The following is a 21,797-nucleotide window of genomic DNA, read 5'->3' as shown; positions in this document are numbered from 1 at the left end:
TGAGAATTCATTTTTGTTCCCTGGTGGAGGGGGCTTGAATTAGAGTCTCTCTATACAAGACATCTTACACAGGCCGCAGAAGTCTAACAGATTCCCTTTACAGAGGCGTGGTCTGGGGGAGCCCAGTGACGCCTGGTGTGGGCTTTCGGGGACCACAGTTCTCTTTGTCAGATGCAGCTGGCAGGGAGAGCTGTGGTCATCGAAGGCTTATACTATATAGGAATTGGATACCTTCACTGCTACAAACTAATAGGGCAAACTGACTGCACACCAAAAGGAGATGTTTACATTTCCAAGCAAAGGAATGTTTTGACTGCCTCCACGCTAATTGCATTCTGTCTCCTTGTGATATATGTCCCCTTCTTTCTCCCCTCTCTCCCCTCCTCTTCTATATTTGACCAGTCTCTGTATCATGCATCTGACGAAGAGAACTTGATTCTCGAAAGCTTATGCTACAATAAAATTGGTTAGTCTTAAAGGTGCTACTGGACTCTTTTTGATTTTGCTACTACAGACTAACAAGGCTAACTCCTCTGGATCCATACCTTATTATAGAACTGAAGGTGAGTGCCCTCTGGTGGCTGATCAAAGCCAACTGGTGTCTCCTTTGATTCATTTGCATGAGACTGAATTTGTGTACTGCTGGGAGTAGTGGCTGGACTGTTAAATGGAGAAACCATTACTTTTAGGCCAGGACTTTTGGGAGAAGCCCCTGGCAGTAATGAAGCTGGAGCAAATGCCAGATTGGCCTGCAAAGAAAAAGAAAGTTATTATTTTCATCTTCCTGCCCAGGATTTAAAAATCTTGGTTTAATAATTATCACCCCTCCTATTTCCAAAGCCTGCTTTGTTGGTTTTGGACATGAAGGGTTCTTAATAATATATTAACACCATAATTCCCAAGTTTTTACTCAGATGTTCAACCAATGGAATTTTATCTTAGGACACTTCTCTCTGACCACTACATTATTGCTTCTTGGTCCCCTGTGACAAAACATACTTTCAAGGCTTATGAATGGACTAGCAACAATGCCCATTGTGTGAAAAAATACAACTAGCTCTAGAAAATTGATTCAGTGGCCCCCTCCCAGTGGCAAGTGGGTGCTTTGCAGTGGCCTTGAGGCCAGAGTCGTTGGCAATGAGCCTGCATGCGGATAAAAAGTGAGTCACTCATCTCCAGTACAGCTTGCCTTTTATATAGCAGGATTAGAGCAAGAGTTCACACATCGCCAGTCACAACCATGAAGTTCACTGGGTATCCTTAGACCTCTCACACACTTAACCTAGCTCACAGGGCTGTTATGGAGAATGGAGGGTACTTTCAGTCCCCTGAGGAAAGCGTGGGATAAAAATGATATAGATAGATCAATTTTGTATGTTGGAAATCACTTTTGTTAACCACAGCCACAGGAGGGAGCCCTTGCATGGAACATGACTGCATTTGTTTCATCAGTTTATGTTACTCTTGGTAACATGTCAACAAATAGTCTGAGGCACAGAAGATTTGACTAGTTGCCCTTCCCAAATAACTGGACCCAAAGACGATTCTTATGTCATTTAAAACTTTATAGGTTTTCCAGCATCTCAGCCAAGAGAATGCATCTGCAGTGTCTTGGCACAGGAGAGGTGGTGAACAAAGCCATAATAATATTAGCTTCCAATCTCTCGTCTGTCCTTGTGCAGAGAGCACTCAGTGGTTAATGGTCTTTTGAAATCTTTTTCATGGTCACTCCAAACAATCACGGAAGAAAGGCATCTGGCTGTGATGTTGCTCACATGTCCAAATTCCCAGATATGGCAGCTGTTAAGGTGACTGGAGTAGAAGAAATCTCTGAGTGACAGTCATGGATACTGATATGAGGAAGCTCAGATTGCTGGGCTACTAGGATACTTCTGCTGGGGAATGCTAGGAGAAAGTTCATTGTGACATCAGGTAGAGTTGGCCCATAACAACACAAGAAGAGCCCTGCTGAATCAGACCAGCCGTCCATCCAGCACCCTGTTTCTTATAGTGGCCGACCAATTACCCTGGACAGCAACAAACAGTGCACAGAGGCCAAGATGTTTCTCCAATCCTGCCTCCTAGCACTGATATTCAAATAATATGGAGGTGCCTTTTAGTAGCCATTGATGGACCTATCCTCCATGAACCTGTCCAATTCCCTCTTAAAACCATCTATTCTTGTGGTCACCACTATGTCTACCAACAATGAACTTGGATAGATGGCCAACTTTAAACTTGTAATTATGAGGTAGAGTAAATACACTCAAAATTAATATTATAACTCAAATTATATATGTTAAGCATGCAATTCCATCTCATATACCTTGTACGTATATTCATAAAATTAATACTCTGTTTGGGAAATTTATGTGGGGTTCAACACCACCTAAGATTTCTTTAAAGAGGATGCAACTTTCAATCAATGAAGGAGGATTTGGTTTTCAGACCTTAGTGCTTATTATCAGGCATATTTGTTAACATGTACAAATGATTGGTATCACTCCTCTTAATTGGCATTTCGAGCTTTCTCGGAAGCTCCTTTTTTGAAACCATCTTTTAAGTAGAATGCATTAGGGTCTACTTATACTAAAATGGATTTTGTTCCTCCTACAATGTCTGCAACTAGAGAATTATGGCACATAATATCACAACAATATTGATATGACCCATTTTCATGTACTAAACTAACATGGTCAAATCCAGATTTAAAAATTGGGAAGAAATTTTTCATATGGAAGACTTGGACAGATAAAGGAATTTCTTACTTTAGATCAATTGACAGGTAATGATGATGAGTTCTTGTCATTTTTTCAACTAAGGTCTTAATATGATTTGCCATCTTCTGCGGAATGGCATTATTTGCAATTGTACCACTTGGTGTTCAAATATGGCCTGGCAGCTTTGAGTGCTTCAGAATCTCCCCCATTTTTGGAAACTCTTATTGAATCAATACAGAAGATGAAACCTACAATATCTGTATATAAATATTTGAGGTCAGTCAATAAATATGATACCCAGAGCCTTAGAGATTAATGGAATAATGAGCTGAACCATTCAATTTTGCTAAAGCAATGGGATAAGGCCTTAAGCCATATACCTCTTGCTACTATGGATCTTAAGTTGCAACATTCAGCAAAAAATATGTTTATTCAGCAAAAAATATGTATATTGGACACCCCACAGAACCTTTTTACTAAAGGTTTAAGCACAGTGTCTAATGTTGGCAGTGTAATTCACAAGATGCATCTCGTAAGCATATGCTTTGGATATGTTCAGTCATTCAGCCCTTTGGAGAGGAAGTCAGTACTCATATTAACTAGTAAGTAGATCTTAACTTCAAATTGTTTTATTTGTTCTATTCTATGCTTTGAACTTTCTTTTTAGTGCAACTGTGTTATATGATTGGTCAAATGACCATAAATGAAGAAATGAATAAATGAATTTTAATTTTGTATTAGCAAAATCATTTATTTTTGAGGATGTTAAGGTATTGTTAAACTATTTGACTGTCTTTTGGAATCTGATGGTCAACAGAAATGGACCCTCTGTGCCCTTCCAGCTCCTAAAGGACTTATACCACAACACTGGAAAGATAAAAGCCCATGTCCTGTAACTCACTGCACTGAGGACCTTATAAATTTATCAGTATCGTATATGGACAGCAATTGCTCATTAACTTATTTTTAGATATCTGGAAACCTTTTAAAGATGCCTATGTATAGATTTGCTAATAGTGCTTTTTTAGCCAGCATTGTATTCTTTTTTTCTGTTTTCTTTTTTCTTTTATTGCTTTGCACTAATAAGATTTTTTTTAAAAATTAAAAGAAAAAAACTTCTGGAATTTAGTTATTTGTTGAATGTGTAAGTACTTCCTTTTGTCTGTTCTGAATATGATGTCGCTAGGTGTCCCTGAGTTCTAATATTATGTCCCATTTCTTCACCCCAAGCATAATTTTATATATGTCTATCACTGAGTCACTTTCACTTCTACTTATTGTGCTATCTAGTATAACTTGGGTGTTGTGGAGAGAAGTGAGTACCATAGGATTATCAAACACACAGATATAAAAAAGATAAAGAGAAATAATCCCAAACCAATATAATGAACTATGACGTTTCTAGAACATTGTTTCTCTAAAAGAGTTATGACATATATGAAGAGGGCAGTCACATCTTACCTGAAGTTTTTCAATCATGGGAGAGCTTTTTACTTTTACCCTTGGAGGATGAGAAGCATTTGGAGAAGGTTTCTGTAGAAAGAGAAATAAGAAACCACTGAAACAGACTGCTAACCAGACAGTAAGACCAGAGGAAGGAGAGAAAGCTGAAGAGAAAATGAACAAGGTGATAAATTTAACAACCTGTTAAATTGGTTTTATATTTCTATAATCTTTGATGTAAGCCTCCCTGAACCCATTTGTGGGAAAGGTGGGGTACAAGTTGAATAAAATAAATAAATAAATACGCTATATGACATTCTTGAGGGAGCAGAGGTTCCATGTGTTTTTTCACTCATTACTCCAACCTCTTCTAACATTCACGCTTCTGACTGTATTGCAAACTGGAATTAGGAAAACAGGAGAACTAGAGAGGATAATGTCACCAGAGGCAGAGTACCCAAGGAGCATACTGTACCAGCCTCCAGGTCTGCATATTTCCTTACATAGAAGAGCAGTGGTTAAAGGCATGCAGTGAGTTGAGAAGACCTGAGTTCAAATATCAGCAATGAGCTCATAGCCTCAGGCAAGCTACCATCTCTGTATCTGCTATATGGGAACAATAATACAGGCCTACACACTTCTGGAAGGCTAGTGGGCTAACACATACCAGTATGAAGGTCTTTGAGGACTTAGTTCCAGCATGGTAGCTGTGTTAGTCTGTTGCAGCAAAATAAACAGGTGTTTCTCTTCTGACTAACAGGTTTTTAAATCTGTGTGCCTAATGTGGCCTTTAGTCCACAAAAGCTTATGATAGAATAAAAACTGTATAGTCTTAACAATGGCATAAGAGTCCTCTTTATCTGAGTACTTAGGAAAATCACTTTACATAAATTATATATTGCGCCGCCATCTTCTGTCTGCCATTGAGCCTGTATCCAGCTGCAGCAGAAAACCTTCTTCTGTGCAGTTTCCCGCTGACTCTGCGGAAATGATCAGAGGGAAGGCAGGAAACAACTAGCTGAGAATTCCCTCCCCAAGGAACACTTAGTTACATTTTAATTTTAATTAATATTGACTTTGGAGTCTCATGTGTAGCCTTAATAGCCATTTTTTTGGCTGATAAAACCCAAACTATCTATATTAAGAGAAAAGAAATTTCTCAGTTTCCACCAATGTATCTGTGCAAAAAATAGTGTGATTTTTAGAAGGGTACAATGATTCTGTTTATTTGTCTCTCTCTCATTCACATGGTAGCTTTGGGCAACATTAACCTATAAATAGCCTTTTTGGAGAATAGACTCCCATCCATAACCTGAAGATTTAAAACATAGTGAAGAGATATAATGTTTGAAATGCTTGACACTTACAAAATGGAAAGTGAAGCATGCCAGTATAGAAGAAATTAATCTTTGAAAAGATGTGTATGAATCTTTAAGCTAGTTTATCTGAATTTTTTTCTCTACAACCTGCAGCTGCATAAGACACACAGTTAAGCTTCCTAACCAGGACTCAAGATGAAAGGGGGTTGGAATCAAAGTGGATTATTTCCACAGTATTCTGCCATGAGCATTAACACTTAACAAATGGCAGCTCTTTTAAATAAAATTGCATAACAGATCTGGCTAGCATGTGGAATTTATACGCCTGGAACAGTCAAATGGAAGTGAGACATGCCCCCAGGAAAAATCACGAAGCTTTGTGCAGACAAGCAGTTTGCTATGTACCTAGCCAGGCACTATGTAACTCAGCCAAGAGAATGACAAAGGCAGGTATGTTTATATGCATATGTGGAGCAACTTGGGAGGACCTGATCATCCCTTGCTCTAACAAGCTTTGATACTTTACATGTATCCAGAGTCCTACATATGCTTGTAAGCCAGGGCTGTAGTTCATTTTCCCCTGTGTTAGTGCTGCCCTTCCTCTGCATGCCCATCTTTCTTCACCCTCCTCCATCTGTCAAAATTTGGGGATTTTGCCAAATGCTGGTTGACTTCACTGCGAAAGATGCATGAGATACCCACCTGCCTGAGCTCTTCAATGGCCTGTCTGTGTCAAAAAATAGAAAGAGAGCATGCATTTCCATAGATTCCTGTATTGGCAATGCAGTATAGATTCCTGTATTCCTGTATTGCAGTATAGAGTCCACAGATTCCGGTATTGCTGTTATACAGTACAGTATATCTTGTGGGATACTCCCCCTTGCCCGAGACATGACAAGCGCAAGGGCAGAATTATCTAGATTTGGTTCCTTTTGGATAACACAGTACTGGAGATTGATGGTGTTTTCCTAGTTTGTTAGAGTGTACATGACAGCAAAGAGGCAGCAGACCTGCTTACACAGCCCCATGCACCACAAGGTGCTACGTGTTCAACCCATCAAAGTCTGTACCAGACCTTTCAGTCTTTAGAGTCACTGACATCTTAGGGCAAATAATGCCCTTTGCCTTTTCCTCAGAAGACTAATACTTACAAGCTCACCATTCTGGCCAAGCTCTGTCTTGTGTGGATGGAGAGGGAGGGAACATGGTGGTTTTCTGCGGGCTGGCTTATCAGCTGGTATCTAAAAATAGAGAAACAGCTAGTCAAGTGACAGAAGTGGAAGAAAGGAAATTCAAACAGTAAAATGCACTTTGTGATTAGGAAAAAAAACAATAGCAGAGATGCTTGGAGAGAAGTTAGGAAATTGCGAATAATTATTTTGCTAAAATTCCCTAACTTTGCCATTCTTCTTGATCCTTCCTGCACTAACAAGTATAATGATTATTTATTTCTGCTTCCTTTCCTTTTGCTGTTTTGTTTGAAAATATGTCTTTGTCTCTGTATATAGCTGCCCCATTGTGCTATGTGGAAAGCACCTGCAAATTTGTAATAGGTATCTAGTGGACAGTACCAGTGACATCATTGATGATGTGATACAACTCTCCCATATCCTCCCATGCCTGCACTGTGTTTGAAGACAAAGTTAATATATGTCAAGAAATCTTCAAACTTGTATGGAGAAACTAAGGTTTCTTACAGACTTTACCCTAAGAATAGCCCATTTTAGTTTTCATGCAAGGCAAGTGATCCCTCTCCAATTTTAAGAGCTAGAGAACAGATCATCTAAATTTTTAAAAACGTAAGAAGGGAAACAGCTGCATGGTAATCTCTCCAGCTACTGCACATCTATTCCCCTCCATTACTTCTGCACTGGATATTTCACTATACTATTTCCCCTGAATGTGATCTCGAAGAACTTTTCTGCAAGGGCTATAGTGTGGTTGGGCATGCTTTGAACTGATGTTCTGGGTAAGCCCTTAATCTTTATCTATTCTTGTTGAAAGCTGTAGCCACAGATTGTGCCTTTATTTGGCAGTGAACAAACTACACCTACATGTCAAGAGTGTTTCATCAGTGAGTAATAGAACAATCACAAATATATTTGAAAGTCAATGTAGACCCTCCTAACTGGCCAAAGTCAAATCCTGCTTTTGATGCATTATACTGTACAGTTGAGTTGTTTACTTCATTTATTGTCTGCCCTTCTCACAGCATAAAACATACCATAAACAATGAAATAAGACTGGATTACAAAATTAGAAGACAATTCAGAAAAAAACAAGATAACAAGAAACAGTGCTTTAAACGACAATACTACTCTCTTTCTAAAAGCACCTTCCCGAACAATTTCATTTTATTACAGCCCTTTTCTCTTTTTAAAAATTCTGTTTCCACAAAATGGGCCCCTTTTATACTCATATTCAATAAAGGGACACCAAACAAGAAAATCATTTACTATTTCTGAATTCTGGAATTGGGCAGTACTAAACTATATAGAAGATCCACTCAACATCAGCAAACTGGAAGTGCCTCTGTTACTGGTTAGCTATATTATTTATTTCCAGATCACTAGTTGTGCTAGCCTGTAGCAGCAAGATGGGGAAATGCGATAAGACAGTTTTGAGACCGGAAGTTATTTCACCAGTGACTGAGGGGGGGAAATGACATTTGCATTTCCAGCTTGTGCAGTGCAGCATGGGAGAGGAGGAATGCTCTGTTTATAAAATAAGTAAACCTAATAATGCAGTTGGTGAGGTGGCGGGGGTGGGAAGATGTGTTGCTTATCAAATGGTGCCATTCTCGGGGGGTGAATATTGGAAGAAGGAGGCTGTAGATATAGGAAAGTGAACAGTTTTGCTATATATACAAAACTTAATAACACAAATAGAACGTTTGTAAGAATAGAACACATGAGAAGGCAGTTTTGCCCCTCATCCCTAATAGCATGACTGGGAATCTATAGTAGGTGCATTTGACAGCTACACCACCACATTCTACCAGCACGCAGTACAGCACTAAATGCTATCTAGGAAAATTGACTAAAACGTGGGAGTAACAGATGTACATTTATTGTGGCAAAAAACCCCTTCTAGCTGTGTAGGAATATTCTGATAACCCAATTTCAGTTAAGGCATACCCAGTACCTCTGAAGAGCTTATACATCTCTCACAGGCTCTTTAGTATCAACAGGATTTGACACAAAAACGTAATCTCATTGTTGGCTAGCCATTAGTTTTGTCCAATAGCAAAACTGCAACAGGAGTGCAAAACATACCTGTGCAATAATGAGCATGTATTTATTCAACATGATTTACAAGTTAAGTTTTGAAAGTGTATTGTATCACCTCTAATAGCAAATGATGACCATGCCCCTATCAGTATGGTAGTGAAACAGGGCCACCAAATAAGGGTGGCTTTCTGCATATTTGCAGAACTCCCTAAGTATGCAAAAATAAAATCAGCTAGGTACTCACTCGGAGGATAAATCCCACAAACAAGTGCTGAGTGTGCTCACTGCCCTCTAGAGACAAAGAATACTGAAAATGATTGGATGACAAAACAGCAAGCAAACAAACAAACCCAAAGGAAGAATTGGCCTGTGTATAGTATCTTTGAGAGGAAGGTTAGGATCATGAAATGTGTGCCAGGAGGCACACATCCTTTGGCCTTAATTCCCCTCCTTTCATAAGCTCAGGTTTAAAAGGTCCAGGCAGACAGAATTTAATTGGGTTTTTAAAAACTTCCTTCAATGTTATACTCCCAAGCACTTTGCAAACTGCAAAGGGGCTCACCGCTGGCAGTTTATAGTGTCCTCAGCCCCAAATGGTGGGAAAGGCAAAAACACTCCTCCTGCATTGTGCTGCTCCATTTTCAGAATAAATGAGCCATCTAGCCTGCATTTCAGCAGCAAGGACAATTGAAATTTAGTCCTAGACTGCTGAAGTTCAAGTCTAGTTGAATAAGAAATTACTTTTCTAGCCTGAAGCAAAGCAGTCTCAAACTACTGTGCTACAGGAGAGGAATTTGTCAACCAGTTTATCCATCCTGTGATTTCTTGAGCTGCTGAATTGTACCTAACCTCCTTTCCAGAAAGAGGTGGTTGATCTTGGAATTTCCCTGCTAGTTGTGCCACAGATAGAGATGCAGACTTCTGTACCACTGCATTGCTCTCTGATGCTTTGTCCTAGGGGGTTGGGGGGGGTGGGGGGAGAGAAAAGCAAAATGTTTGTCAGTGCATGAGAAATACAGGAAACCAAGAAAATTGTGAAGTCTTGAAAAATATCTGAGAACACCAAGCTGTGTGTTTGCTGATGCACATGTTACATTCCTGAAGAACAAGCCATCCCTACAAAACAAGATGTATTGGTACTGATAACTTTCAAGACTATCAGTTAGATCTGAATTGTGGGCATGATGCAATTGAGAAACAAGAGTGTTGTACCAATTCATGAAAAAACAATATGGAATCAATTCACAGGTACCATAAAAAAATAATTTATTGTATGGATTTGATTCCATGCATTCCAAGTGTATTGCTCTTTCTACAAAGTAAACACACACACATACCAGATAAAAATAAAATCCCAGTGGTCCAGATTAAAAAAATTCTTCTTGTAAGATCAACTTAATTTATGTTGTAACAGTCATTATTATACAGCTAGCTCTTTAAAATAAAGAACATTCTAATTTGTCCTCTTTAAACCCAGTTCAGCTTTAAGTCATAGAAGGATTATCACATACTTCAGAAAACATGCATCATGCTTATTTTTCATACTATGCTTTTAAAGCATGCATATGGATTGGTTTAGGTGTCTTCCCCTACCATGGGCATAAAAAAGTAGAACACTTCTTATCTGTAGTTATTCTGTGACACAAAATAACTCCAGAGAACGAGATGGGTGTGAATGGCTGCCAGAATGGGAGACCTGTAGATGACTGGCCAATGGCTGGGGGTACTTTATCTCCCCCTCATTTTCTAATTTCCCCATAGTGAGGCTTCCCTCTGATTTTGGAACTTGGATGGGGAAAAGTTATTCTAAACTGATTCCCATGTTTGCAGGTAGAAATGTCTGACAAAGTAATGTCTGACTCACAAAAGCTCATATTGTTAGTCTATAAGGTGCCAGTGGACTTTTACAGGGAGGAGTTAAGCAATCTTCCCACCAAGCAGTTTTCTCTTGCAAGTACCCCTCCTCCCCTGCATGAAATCCAAAGGAAACACGGGGCTGGGAACTTTGGGTTTCCCTTGGAATATCTGTTACGCCCATATTGTTTCCTGACTGTGAGAAAGAGTCTATGGCTTTCAGTCCCCAAGAGACAGCTAGCATACCATTTTAAGATTAGATAAGGAAGGGGCTGCAGCCTGCAAGGCTCTCAGATCATACCCTCAAATGTCACAATAAGAAAAAAAGCTGCTTGATTGCCTTTTGCCATAATATTGCAACATTAAATCTCTCTACCCTCTTTCAGCATGGTAGTGGTGGTGGAGATCATAAAGAGAGCTATACAGCTTTTACACTAGGCAAGAAATTGGGGCAAGACACATAAGGTCACTGTGAACTGCAGGGATGTTCTCTCTCACACACAAGAAGGAATTAATTTAATCTCTTGCTCGAAGGCAAAAATTTGTTCATTTGCAGTAGCCGTGCAAATATGTCAGTGCTACATTATAGAGATTGTTCTGAGCTACTTTCATTGCCAGGATTGGGACAAAGATGCCATGAAGCTGAGAGTTCTGTAATGGAGCTCCTTGCAGTTTCTTTCTTTATAGAGCAGACATGCATGGCCCCGATTCAGACTGGGACCATAGCATGAAAAGTCAAATTCTTTCAGTATTGCTTTCTTCTAGAACAGACAACCTCTTCTATGGACAGTGAAGGAATTGAAGAGTTGTTTCACATTTCTTAAAATACTCGACAAGTATTCAAACAGAACAAGGGCTATAAAACACTGCCTGGTCTATAGATAGTCTGAAAGGGGATATTCCAAGCATAAGGGCTGGCAAATGCCCTCTAGAGACATGCTCTCACATACATGCACACACATACACTCTAGCCATTTCAGAATACTATGAACACGTGTCTATCTATCTAATACATTCATAGCCTTCTCCTCCACCAAGGAGCTCCAGGAGGCATAAATGGGGAGGCATGGTCCTGTCAGTTGAATAGGATCTGAGCTGAGCTTGCATTTCAGACAGTTCCATAGCTTTAGTGCCTGATCTGAGAAGGTGGGGGCACCTTGGAAGGTGACTGTGGCATAGAGATGCCAGCCAACAGCTGACAACTAGTGGGAGCCTTACGGAGGGGGGGCACTGTTGGAATATCTAGAAATGGCCAGAAGTTCTATGGTAACACCATGGAGCTTCTGGCAAGTTCTAGAGATGCATGATATCACTTCCAGATTTTCTCCATGAGTGACATAATGCCTTTGCATTAATGATGACTTTTGACTGCATTTTTCTCCTGCCAGCTGCTGGAGCAGCAACAGGCAAGAGGATCTGTGGGCAGAAGATCTCCTGCTCCTAGCAGGTAACTGACAACCATACTGTAGCTGTTGGGTAGGTTCTTAAGGGAGCAGGCAGTTATACAGGTATTCTGATCACAAGCCATGTAGGGCTTTAAAGATCAACTCCACCACCTTTATTTGACCCGGAAACAAATTGGGAGCCAATGTAGATAGGCCAAGAGAGGAATGATATGTCCCTATGACCCACTGTAGTCAACATCCTGGTCTGCAGCATTCTGCACCAACTGAAGTTTCCAAACATTTTCAAGGGCATCTACAAGTACTCTAATCTAATCTAAATGCCATAATCTAATCTAAATGTTACCAGACCTGGACCACAGTGGCCAAATCTTTTCTGCTGAGGAAAGGCCACAGCTGGCTAACTACTTGAAGTTGGCAAAAGCTTCCTAGCTCCATGTGCCACCTGCTTAACCAGCAGTAGGCCCAGGTCCAGGAGCACACTCAAGCTACGGACCTCTCCCTCTAAAGGGGAGTGCAACTCCATCCAGATCAGTGACACCTTAAATCCTGGGTCAGACCTTCCCATTCATCAGTAGCACTTCCATGTTTGCAGGGTTAAGTTTCAGTTTAGTAACCTACAACCATGCCAAAATATCCAGAAGCACAAGACAGAACTTAAGATCATAAGTATATATGAAGAGCCCTGCTGTCATGTATGCCAGCATACCTGCCAATATTGTGTTATGCATTTTGTGCTGATCATAACTGTTTGCCAAAGTTATATTCTGTGTACTGCATATATCATCTGAGGGTGTCTTAACTGCTAACATGTAATGCAGGAGAGCAAGTGGGGCCTCTCCATTATCCGTTGAAAATATTTACTTTCACATTTCCAGCAAGTGTCCTTGAAGGTGAGCTGCTAGCAGCGAACATGTCTTTTCCCAGAGACTGGGATATTTTCACTTTGTATTCCAGCTAGCCTAAACTAATCAGTTCCCATGTAACTTCTCGGGTTTTGCGCCAGATTGTCAACGAACCAAAAGGTGGGAAGTTTCCCTATAATTAGTAATGTCTTTGTGTGAATTGTCACTTCTGCCAATTGCCACCTTTGTGTGAACATCCTGAACTGTATGGATCTCAATAAAGTTGCTTCAGCTGGAACACCTGTGTGTTAACTGTGGAGAGCTTGAGGGACCGAACTGCCAGGGACTGACACGTGCTGGATCAGATCAGTGCTCCATCTAAACCAGCATCCTGTCACAGATAGGAGCCAACCAGTTACTCTGGAGGGCCAATAGCAGGACATAGAGGCTGAAGCCTTCCCCAGTATTGCCTCCTAGCACTAGTATTCTGAGGTTTACTGCCTCTGAATGTGTAGGTTCCCTTTAATCATGGCAGGTAGCCACTGATAGACCTATCCTCTATGATTCTAGCTAATCCCCCTTTATAGCCATCTATGCTTGTGGCCATCATTACATCCCCTGGCAGCAAACTCTACACGGGGACACTCAAGTGACTTACTTTCTGTGTGGTCTTACTTTCTGTGTTTCTTATATTCAAGTGTACTCTGTCTCCCTAGCAATGCATGTGTATCCATAATGGGAGAAAAAGAGTAAGAGCGTTCATTTGAGCATCCCTGTGTAAGATGTCTTGTGTAGAGAGACTCTACATATTGGTGACAACAACCCAGCCCAAATCTCTAGAGGACCTCACCCAGTGATTTCAATTGTAGATGCTGAAAAACATAGGTGGCAAGATACAACCTTGCAGGACCCCATAGGCTAGAGGCCAAGCAGCAGTCTCCAGTACCACCTTCTGAAACCTACTTTCCAAGAAGAACTAGAACCACTGCAAAACAATACCTCCCAATCCCAACCCTGAAGGGTGGTCCAGAAGGATATTACTGGAAACCGACTACTAACTTCCATCTTGCATTGACTGAAAATATATAAATGGTTCATCCACATATTGATCCAGACAACTTTTTAGAATAAAAGTTTCATATATGTCTGAAAGGACCTAGTTAGAGATACTCTTCATAAGACACTTCATAAAATTGTGCTTTATCTGAACTGAGGCCATTCTCACACATGAGGGAAATATGTTTTGTCTGCATTATAATTGAACATAAACTCTACATTCACCCGGAATGCGCAGTCACATTACAAATGTTTCACCCACTTCCTCTTCTGTTTGAGCAGGGAAAAGGCCACAAACTCAGAGAGAGCGCTTCAAATCATTCTTTCAAATCAAGTTGCATGTTTTTCTGCCCCAAAGACAGAGTGCTTTTATGAAGTGAGAAAGAACAAACTCTGAAACGTAAATAGTGAAAGACAGGCTCAAAGGCAATATAAAATTTACATGAGAAAATACTCATCAAGAAAGAGCATGGGGTTAATTTGTGTCCTTTATCAAATCTTATTAGTAGGAAAGAAACTCCAGTCATATCACTTCAGATGGAATTTTAACTGGATCACTGGTATTCTAATAAAGGAACTTTTGGCTATCAGCAATTAAGGAACTTGACCAATATAATCACTACCAAAAAAAAAAAAAAGCGCATGCGCACGCACACAAGAAAAAGAAATAAGCACGGGGACAGTAAGAATGACAGGGAATCCAGAGAGGGTATGTGCAGATTTCTATCCAAGAATGCATTGGATAACTTCGAGTTGAGGTTCCTCTGGAAGTGGGTGTGCGACACTTATATGATGAGTCTTTAGACTATTTCCCTAGAAGGAGATTCTACAGTGGGTGTTTGGACTGGGAGCCGAAGAGCAGGCTGGGCTCTTTCCTCAAGAAATAGCCCCTCCCAAGATTTGAGAAGAGTATCAACAAACTGCTCCTGTCTTCACTGACCACCTTTCTTGTCAGAGCATCCTTTTTTCCCTGCAGACTGCCTCAGCTTTGTCCTCCCCACTCCCTACATCATGACATTTGGCAACATAAACTCCTTCAGAAGGGTGAAATTGTGCAATTTATGTTTATAGCCTTGTATCAGCATGCAGTAAAGCTGCTTTTAGCATTGAACAATCACCGGAAGCTGTAACGGTTACAATCTGCCGATAGATCATCCTGCCTGTAGTCACATGATTTTGCTCTGCACTTACTGTCAAAATAAGCTATAAGACTACTTCCAGCTCATGCAGTCACTGCACCAAAATAGGGACTGGGTAAAATTGATGCTCAGTGCCTGCACTGGATAGTGCTTGTGGAATTTGTGCTTGCCTAGTTTATGTTTTTAACAAAACTTGAATGAAAAATCAGATATTTTTAATCATAGTGTTAGAGCTGGGACCCTAGAATCCTTAACAACAACAACATTCGATTTATATACCACCCTTCAGGACAACTTAATGGCCACTCAGAGCGGTTTACAAAGTATGTTATTATTATCCCCACAACAAAACATCCTGTGAGGTGGGTGGGGCTGAGAGAGCTCCTAGAAGCTGTGACTGACCCAAGGTCACCCAGCTGGCTTCAAGTGGAGGAGTGGTATTATGTGTTTGCACTACTTGTTTGTTTGCTTTACTTCATTTATACCCTGCCGTTCTCTCCAATGGGAACCCAAAATAGTTTACATAATTCTCCTCGCGCCTCCATTTATCCTCACGACAACCTTGTGAGGTAGGTTAGGCTGAGAACATGTGACTGAGCCATGTCACCCAGCAAGCATCCCTGGCAGAGTGGGGATGGAAACCTAGGTTTCCTGACACTCTCACCACTATACAACATTGTCTACAAAGAATTATTATAATAATTAAGAATGAAATTCTGTAATAATGTACTTATACCAATGAAGGCAGATGTTTACATGCAGAGATATTAATGCAGTGGAGATGCTTACAATTTATACACAATGTTGTAAGATACAAATTTGCTCTGGCTGCACTAGAAGCAAAACCTAGAACTGACCAGCTTTGCCTGTCCCAGCGGAGTTAAAGGAAACATCTGTGAACAACAGGAAATGATTAACACAAAAAAAATTGGCCATCTTTTCTATTTAAAAGCAGTTTCTACAGTCTGAATAAGCTTCAATATTTTGATTAAAAAAATCATCCCCAGGAATTCCCTCTCTCCCTGCTGCCTAAGGCCTCTTTGCACAAGAAGCATAGATTATTTAGCATTATATCATGTCAGAGTTTCTGTAATAGCTTGAGAAATAGAACTGGGCCAAAGAAGTGCCCATTTCCAGTTAGTAACTTTTCTCATGTGGGTAAATTTTGGTGAAGGCTAAATCTAGATTTCTTTGGAAGGGGCCAGTTTTGGGGGGGCTCTAAGAAATGCTCAACTGTGTGGAGCATGAAACCACTAGAGCCAGTTTGGTGTAGTGGTTAAGAGCACAGGAAATCTGGAGAGCCGGGTTTGATTCCTCACTCCTCCACTTGAAGCCAGCTGGGTGACCTTGGGTCAGTCACAGCTTCTAGCTCTCTCAGCCCCACCCACCTCACAGGGTTTTGTTGTGAGGATAATAATGACATAGTTTGTAAACCGCTCTGAGTGGGTGTTAAGTCATCCTGAAGGGCAGTGTATAAATTGAATGTTGTTGTTGTTACTTGGTTGTCTTGAGGAGTTTTGACAGGTAGACTTATGCTGCTAAAACAGATCACAAGACAGGAAGTGCCTTATAAAGTATTGTTCTGCACAGTCACCCAATAGGAGCTTTTGGCTGGTGCTTAGTTTTTTGAGTCTGGATTTATAGTAAATTGTTATGATTTTCTTCTCCCTGTGGTATGCAAGAAGCAAGAGGTTCTCTAAACACTGCTTGTGGAGATTAAGCAAATTGACAAAGATTCAGTGAATAATCTGAGATGGAAATTTAAATGCTTTGTATCAGGAGTATTACTCGGCACTTGTGTTGTACTTCACAGATATGGTCAAATTTCTATGGTAAGTGCACAAGGCTAGAGTCAGAAGGGAAGGGGGAATGGACAGCTATGTTGCCATACATAAACTGCAGATTTACTTTACAAGAAGGGTTGTCATCATGCACATGCTTGGAAATAAATCCAGGCTGAGAAGTCGGATTAAATGTTGCAACAGATTCCTGTATCTTTGTGTGTTGTGCCAGAACAAAAATATTTCCCGTTTGCATCACAAGTATCCTTCCCATAGGAACTGCTCTAGGTTTACACTGCATTAGGGGATGAGCAGTAGCCACTTTGAATTTCCAACCAAGGAGAAAAGCAGGATGTAAATAAATAAATGCAAATAAATGCTGCTTGCAAGCCTGCCCACCACTTTTACCCACAGCCACCTGCATCATCTGCAGGCAGCACATGCACCCAGGAGTGCCCCCTTCATGGCCACCCGAAATACTGCCACTGCTGTTCACCTCTTAATGCCCTTCCCTAGTGGTCTAGAGCAGCATGTTCATCTGGGAGCTGTGTGTGTGTGTGTGTGTGTGTGTGTGTGAGTGTGTGTGTGAGAGAGAGAGAGAGAGAGAGAGAGAGAGAGAGAGAGAGAGAGAGAGAGAGAGAGAGAGAGACAATAGAAGATTAAAAGCATTTCCAGTTAAAACCAAAATAAAAGATCAACCCCCAAATCCTTCCCCCAAAAGATGTCTACAATTCAAACCGCCTGGCAGAGACAGGCCTTATGGTGCCTCCTGAAGATCTCCAAAGTGGGGGCTCCCCTCTCCTCCTCCCCTGCCATTCCACACAGCAGGGGCCACAATGGAAAGGGCCTGAGCTGCAGTCAATGCCAGATGGGCCATCCTAAGAGGTGGGATCACCTCCGGATGCTGCCTGAAGACGATAGCTGGTCAGATCATGACAGGATGCAGGTGGAGAAGGGGATTCAGCCCACTTGCCATGCCATAATACCAAGCTGAAATGGTTGGGAATGTGCTACCGGGCCGGTTGAAGAATGTTTCCCCAATAGGACAAACAGTCTCTTGGAGGAATAATGTCCTTTTGCTGCTACAGCTTGCTTGCTTTATCCCCTCACATGATTTCTTAAAGGAAGAGTCCACACACTGCAGAGGACAGAGAAACACTACCAATTGCCTGGGGCCAAGGCACAGACAGTCAGAGGAGCATCTGTTCAATATGCAGAAACACAACAGGCCTGCACACAGGGGAACTCGAAATCTGAATAGAAAATCATCCACCCACACCTAGCAGAAGATTATGGTGCATCTCATTATTCGATTGTGTTTAGAAGGGTTTAGTAATCCCAGTGGGGGTCGCTGTGTTAGTCCACTGCAGCAAAAATGAATGGGTGACTTGTAGCACTTTATGTGGTTTGTGCTGGAATTAAATTTTAAGGTGCCAGAAGACTCCTGTTAATTGTTAAGAGCTTGGCTCCTAGCTTCCACTTGTGCTGCGCTTCCTCTTTTGCCCCACAGCACATTCCTCTGATGCTAGGGGCTTTTTGGCTCACTGAAAGAAATTTGTGTCGCATCGGCAAAACCACCAAGTACCAGAGGACCAAGTTTCATAGCAGAAGACCACAGCCAAAAAGGGTACAGCCCAACTGGAAACAAGGCTTACAATCTAAGTCAGTGTATAAATCAGGTTTATTATCCATGTCAGTAAATCAGCACATGAACAGTGCAATCTTATGCAATGATTACTCCAGTCTAAACCTACTGAAATAATGGGCTTAGACTGGAGTAACTCAGCATAGGATTACACTGCAAATCAATGTGAGTGCAGTCCTATGCAGGTTTATTTGTAAGTCACACCAAACTCAGTATACCTGCATAAAATAGAACTGTTAAGCAGCTTGTGTGTCATAAAGCACTTTTAAGCTTCTATCCCACTCTTTGTATGCATGTGTAAAAGACAGAAATGCAGTTTAAAATGCATTTGTAGTGGGTTTTCGAAATCAATTAATGGCTATGAACAAGAGTAGATTTACAGTGAATTACATGCCAATATTGCTGCTTCTGTGAACAGAGGTACTGTATCGAAAGCATATTTTTAATCCTCCATTAACCATTTTCCCCACAGAGATATATACGTTTGGAACTGGCTTTTTAATCTGGACAAAAGGGGGGAGCTTTGTCAGTTTCACTGGGGCAGATTTTCTTCCTCTTCCCCCCACCCTGCCCAGTGAAAATTACAACATCAAGGGAGAATTTCTTCATTTTCACTAATGCTGAGGAAATTGCACATGCCAACCTCTTTTTCCTGCTGCCATTGCTGCTGCTGTTAGGAGAGAAAATTTTTAAGCCATCTATGTACACCAGTGCTGGTATACATACTTCAGTCTAAAAAAAGAAACTGGCAAGGCATCAGTGAAATTGTCAAGCTTCATTCTGACCTTCCCAATTGTATTTGAGAGGGAGGTAAAGGAAATGATGGCTGGGCAGGATAGTCGAACTATATCAGAGGCTAGCTGTTAGGCTGTGTGGGTCAGCATCCAAGGTAGTCAGATTCTGAGTACATTTGCTTAGGTTTACTCTCTTATGCTTAAGAAGCAGAGCTTGCGAACTGACAGCTTGGTATCTAAGCAGGTTTGAACTCTAGAACTTGTCACCTATGAATAGGACACCTCACATTTTAAGAAACATAGTCCCACACTAACTAGAGAGGATATGGTAATATATGAAGTAAGAAAGTCATAAGTTGAGAACAGTGGCCATATGCATTAACTGAAGTGGCAGTGAATTCATGAGTGATCTTTAAAGTGCAGTAAAAACGTGCATATGGTTTTGGCCTTAGGTGTGATGCATGCATTTCTCTCTCTGCCATCTGGATATACCATCTGTAAGTGCTCAGAGAAAAGACAATGTGACTTCGTTACAGAATGTGGAGCCTAGCATGCCACTGGCCCTCCGAATAAATGCCAAAACAGTCATTGCAATAACACAGCTGTGCCAGACCAACTAAGCAGTTGCTTATGATCCAAGGGTAAGGTTCTCCGATTTTGACATATTAGGGCCTTCTAATTGAGGGAAAGGCAGATGTCAGTTTTTTAAAAATGTATTTTACACCAGTTTATTTGATTTTGATATTTTTCCATTTTTAAAATTAAACATACTGTGTAAGAAAATGTCCTGTCTTAATATATGTGTAAAGTTCCATTAAGTCGCAGCCCATTTATGGTAACTTCATTGGGTTTTCGAGGCAAGAGATGAACAGAGGGTGGTTTGCCATTGCCTGCCTCTGCATAGCAACCCTGGATTTCCTTAGTGGTCTCCCATCCTCCAAGTACTAACCAGGGCCAACCCGACTTAGCTTCCAAAATCTGACACTATCAGGCTGGCTTGAAATATCCAAGTCAGGGCCCTCTCCTAATACTGTGTCAATATTAATTCAAACCAGGGTAAGCTATTTAGAAACAAATGTATTTCCAAACATGTGCAGAGTGCCTTCTTTCACCACTGAGCAACTGCAGAATATCCCAATACATTTTCAGTGCAATCCTAAAAACACTTTGTTGGGAATAAACCCCATTAAGTAGACTTCAGTAGGATTCTGAGTACATTTGCTTAGGTTTACTCTCTTATGCTTAAGAAGCAGAGCTTGCGAACTGACAGCTTGGAGCCAAAACACACGTTAAGAAATACCTAGGTTCAGCACGTGTTCTCTTACCTCAAGGTTTGCTGGGATCTGTAGGCGTCCTGGAAGCTTAAAGTTTAGCATTTACAGAGCAGCAGGAAGGGGAAGGGAAATACAGGCGCCTGTATTTCCCTCCCTGCTGCTTTGTAAATGCTAAACTTTAAGCTTCCAGGACGCCTACAGATCCCTGCAAACCTTGAGGTAAGAGAACACGTGCTGAACCTAGGTATTTCTTAACGTGTGTTTTGGCTCTTGGTATCTAAGCAGGTTTGAACTCTAGAACTTGTCACCTATGAATAGGACACCTCACATTTTAAGAAACATAGCCTATAGAATCTTCTGTGAAGCCCTTAGATCAGCTTTTCTGTAAAATAAATGGTTCTTTTGAACATTGCTTTTACTATTTAAAAATTATATTAGAAGCAAAGTAATTATTATTGATAGGTGGCAAGGCATGTCTTGTTTCTCTCTTAGCCACAAGTACAGCTTGCATTTCCTGTTTTGGGATGTCTTTTATGCAGCCATAGCTTGTCTTTATCCAATAACACCCAGATCTATACAAGAAGTTTGCCTGAGCTTTCATTTGTGCTCCAAACTACACTATTTTAAGTCCATGAAGTTCAATCAACAGAAGGGGGTAACTCAGGGCAACTTAAGATTGCACTGCAAAAATACTTTAAGATGAATGTGTTACCAAGAGTAATGTTTTTGCTACAGACAATACCAATTATCCGAGACTCTAAGCAGTTTGAAAAATGGCAGAGGAAAATATCAGATTTTGTTTGGGCAGGCAAGAAGCCTCGAGTGAAAATGAAAGTCTTACAAGATGCAAAAGATAGAGGCGGAATGCAACTGCCCAATCTAAGACTTTACTACGATGCAATCTGCCTAGTGTGGCTGAAAGACTGGATGATGCTGAAGAATAAGAAATTATTGGCCCTAGAGGGATATAAAAAAATATTTGGATGGCATGCATACCTATGGTATGATAAAGTAAAAGCGAACTCTATGTTTTTGCATCACTACATACGGAGAAACTTATATGCAACTTGGAAGAAGTACAGAGACTATTTACAAGAAGGAACCCCCCTATGGGTGGTTCCATACGAGGTAATAGATCCGAGAGCTGTCAATACTGAGCAACAGTGTTTAACGTATCAGGAGATAACCCGAATAGAATCTTCTAAACTTAAAATAAAGACACAGGACGAGTTATCACCAAATTATGATTGGTTCCAGTACAGACAGATCAGAGATCTCTACAATTCGGACTGTGCAAAGGGAGGCATAAGAATAGAGAACTCGGAACTAGAGCAGACACTCTTAAAAGAGAACA

General features: G+C 40.8%; 1 protein-coding gene across 1 annotated transcript in view; it reads right to left on the bottom strand.

The window, feature by feature from the left end:
- RCSD1 (RCSD domain containing 1) overlaps nt 1-21,797 on the bottom strand; it is a 59,056-nt gene that overhangs the window by 12,243 nt on the left and 25,016 nt on the right. The window contains exons 4-7 of the mRNA XM_054974425.1: nt 9,562-9,666; nt 6,634-6,723; nt 4,182-4,253; nt 546-749 (exon numbers count right to left, since the gene is read on the bottom strand). Of these exons, the coding sequence (XP_054830400.1) occupies nt 546-749; nt 4,182-4,253; nt 6,634-6,723; nt 9,562-9,666 (471 nt within the window). The remainder of the gene's footprint in view (nt 1-545; nt 750-4,181; nt 4,254-6,633; nt 6,724-9,561; nt 9,667-21,797) is intronic.

Source organism: Eublepharis macularius, chromosome 3 (assembly GCF_028583425.1).
Source record: "Eublepharis macularius isolate TG4126 chromosome 3, MPM_Emac_v1.0, whole genome shotgun sequence".
NCBI classification, from domain to species: domain Eukaryota; kingdom Metazoa; phylum Chordata; class Lepidosauria; order Squamata; family Eublepharidae; genus Eublepharis; species Eublepharis macularius.
The sequence above is the reverse complement of the archived record's forward strand: the minus strand, read 5'-3'. Positions and strand labels throughout refer to the sequence as shown.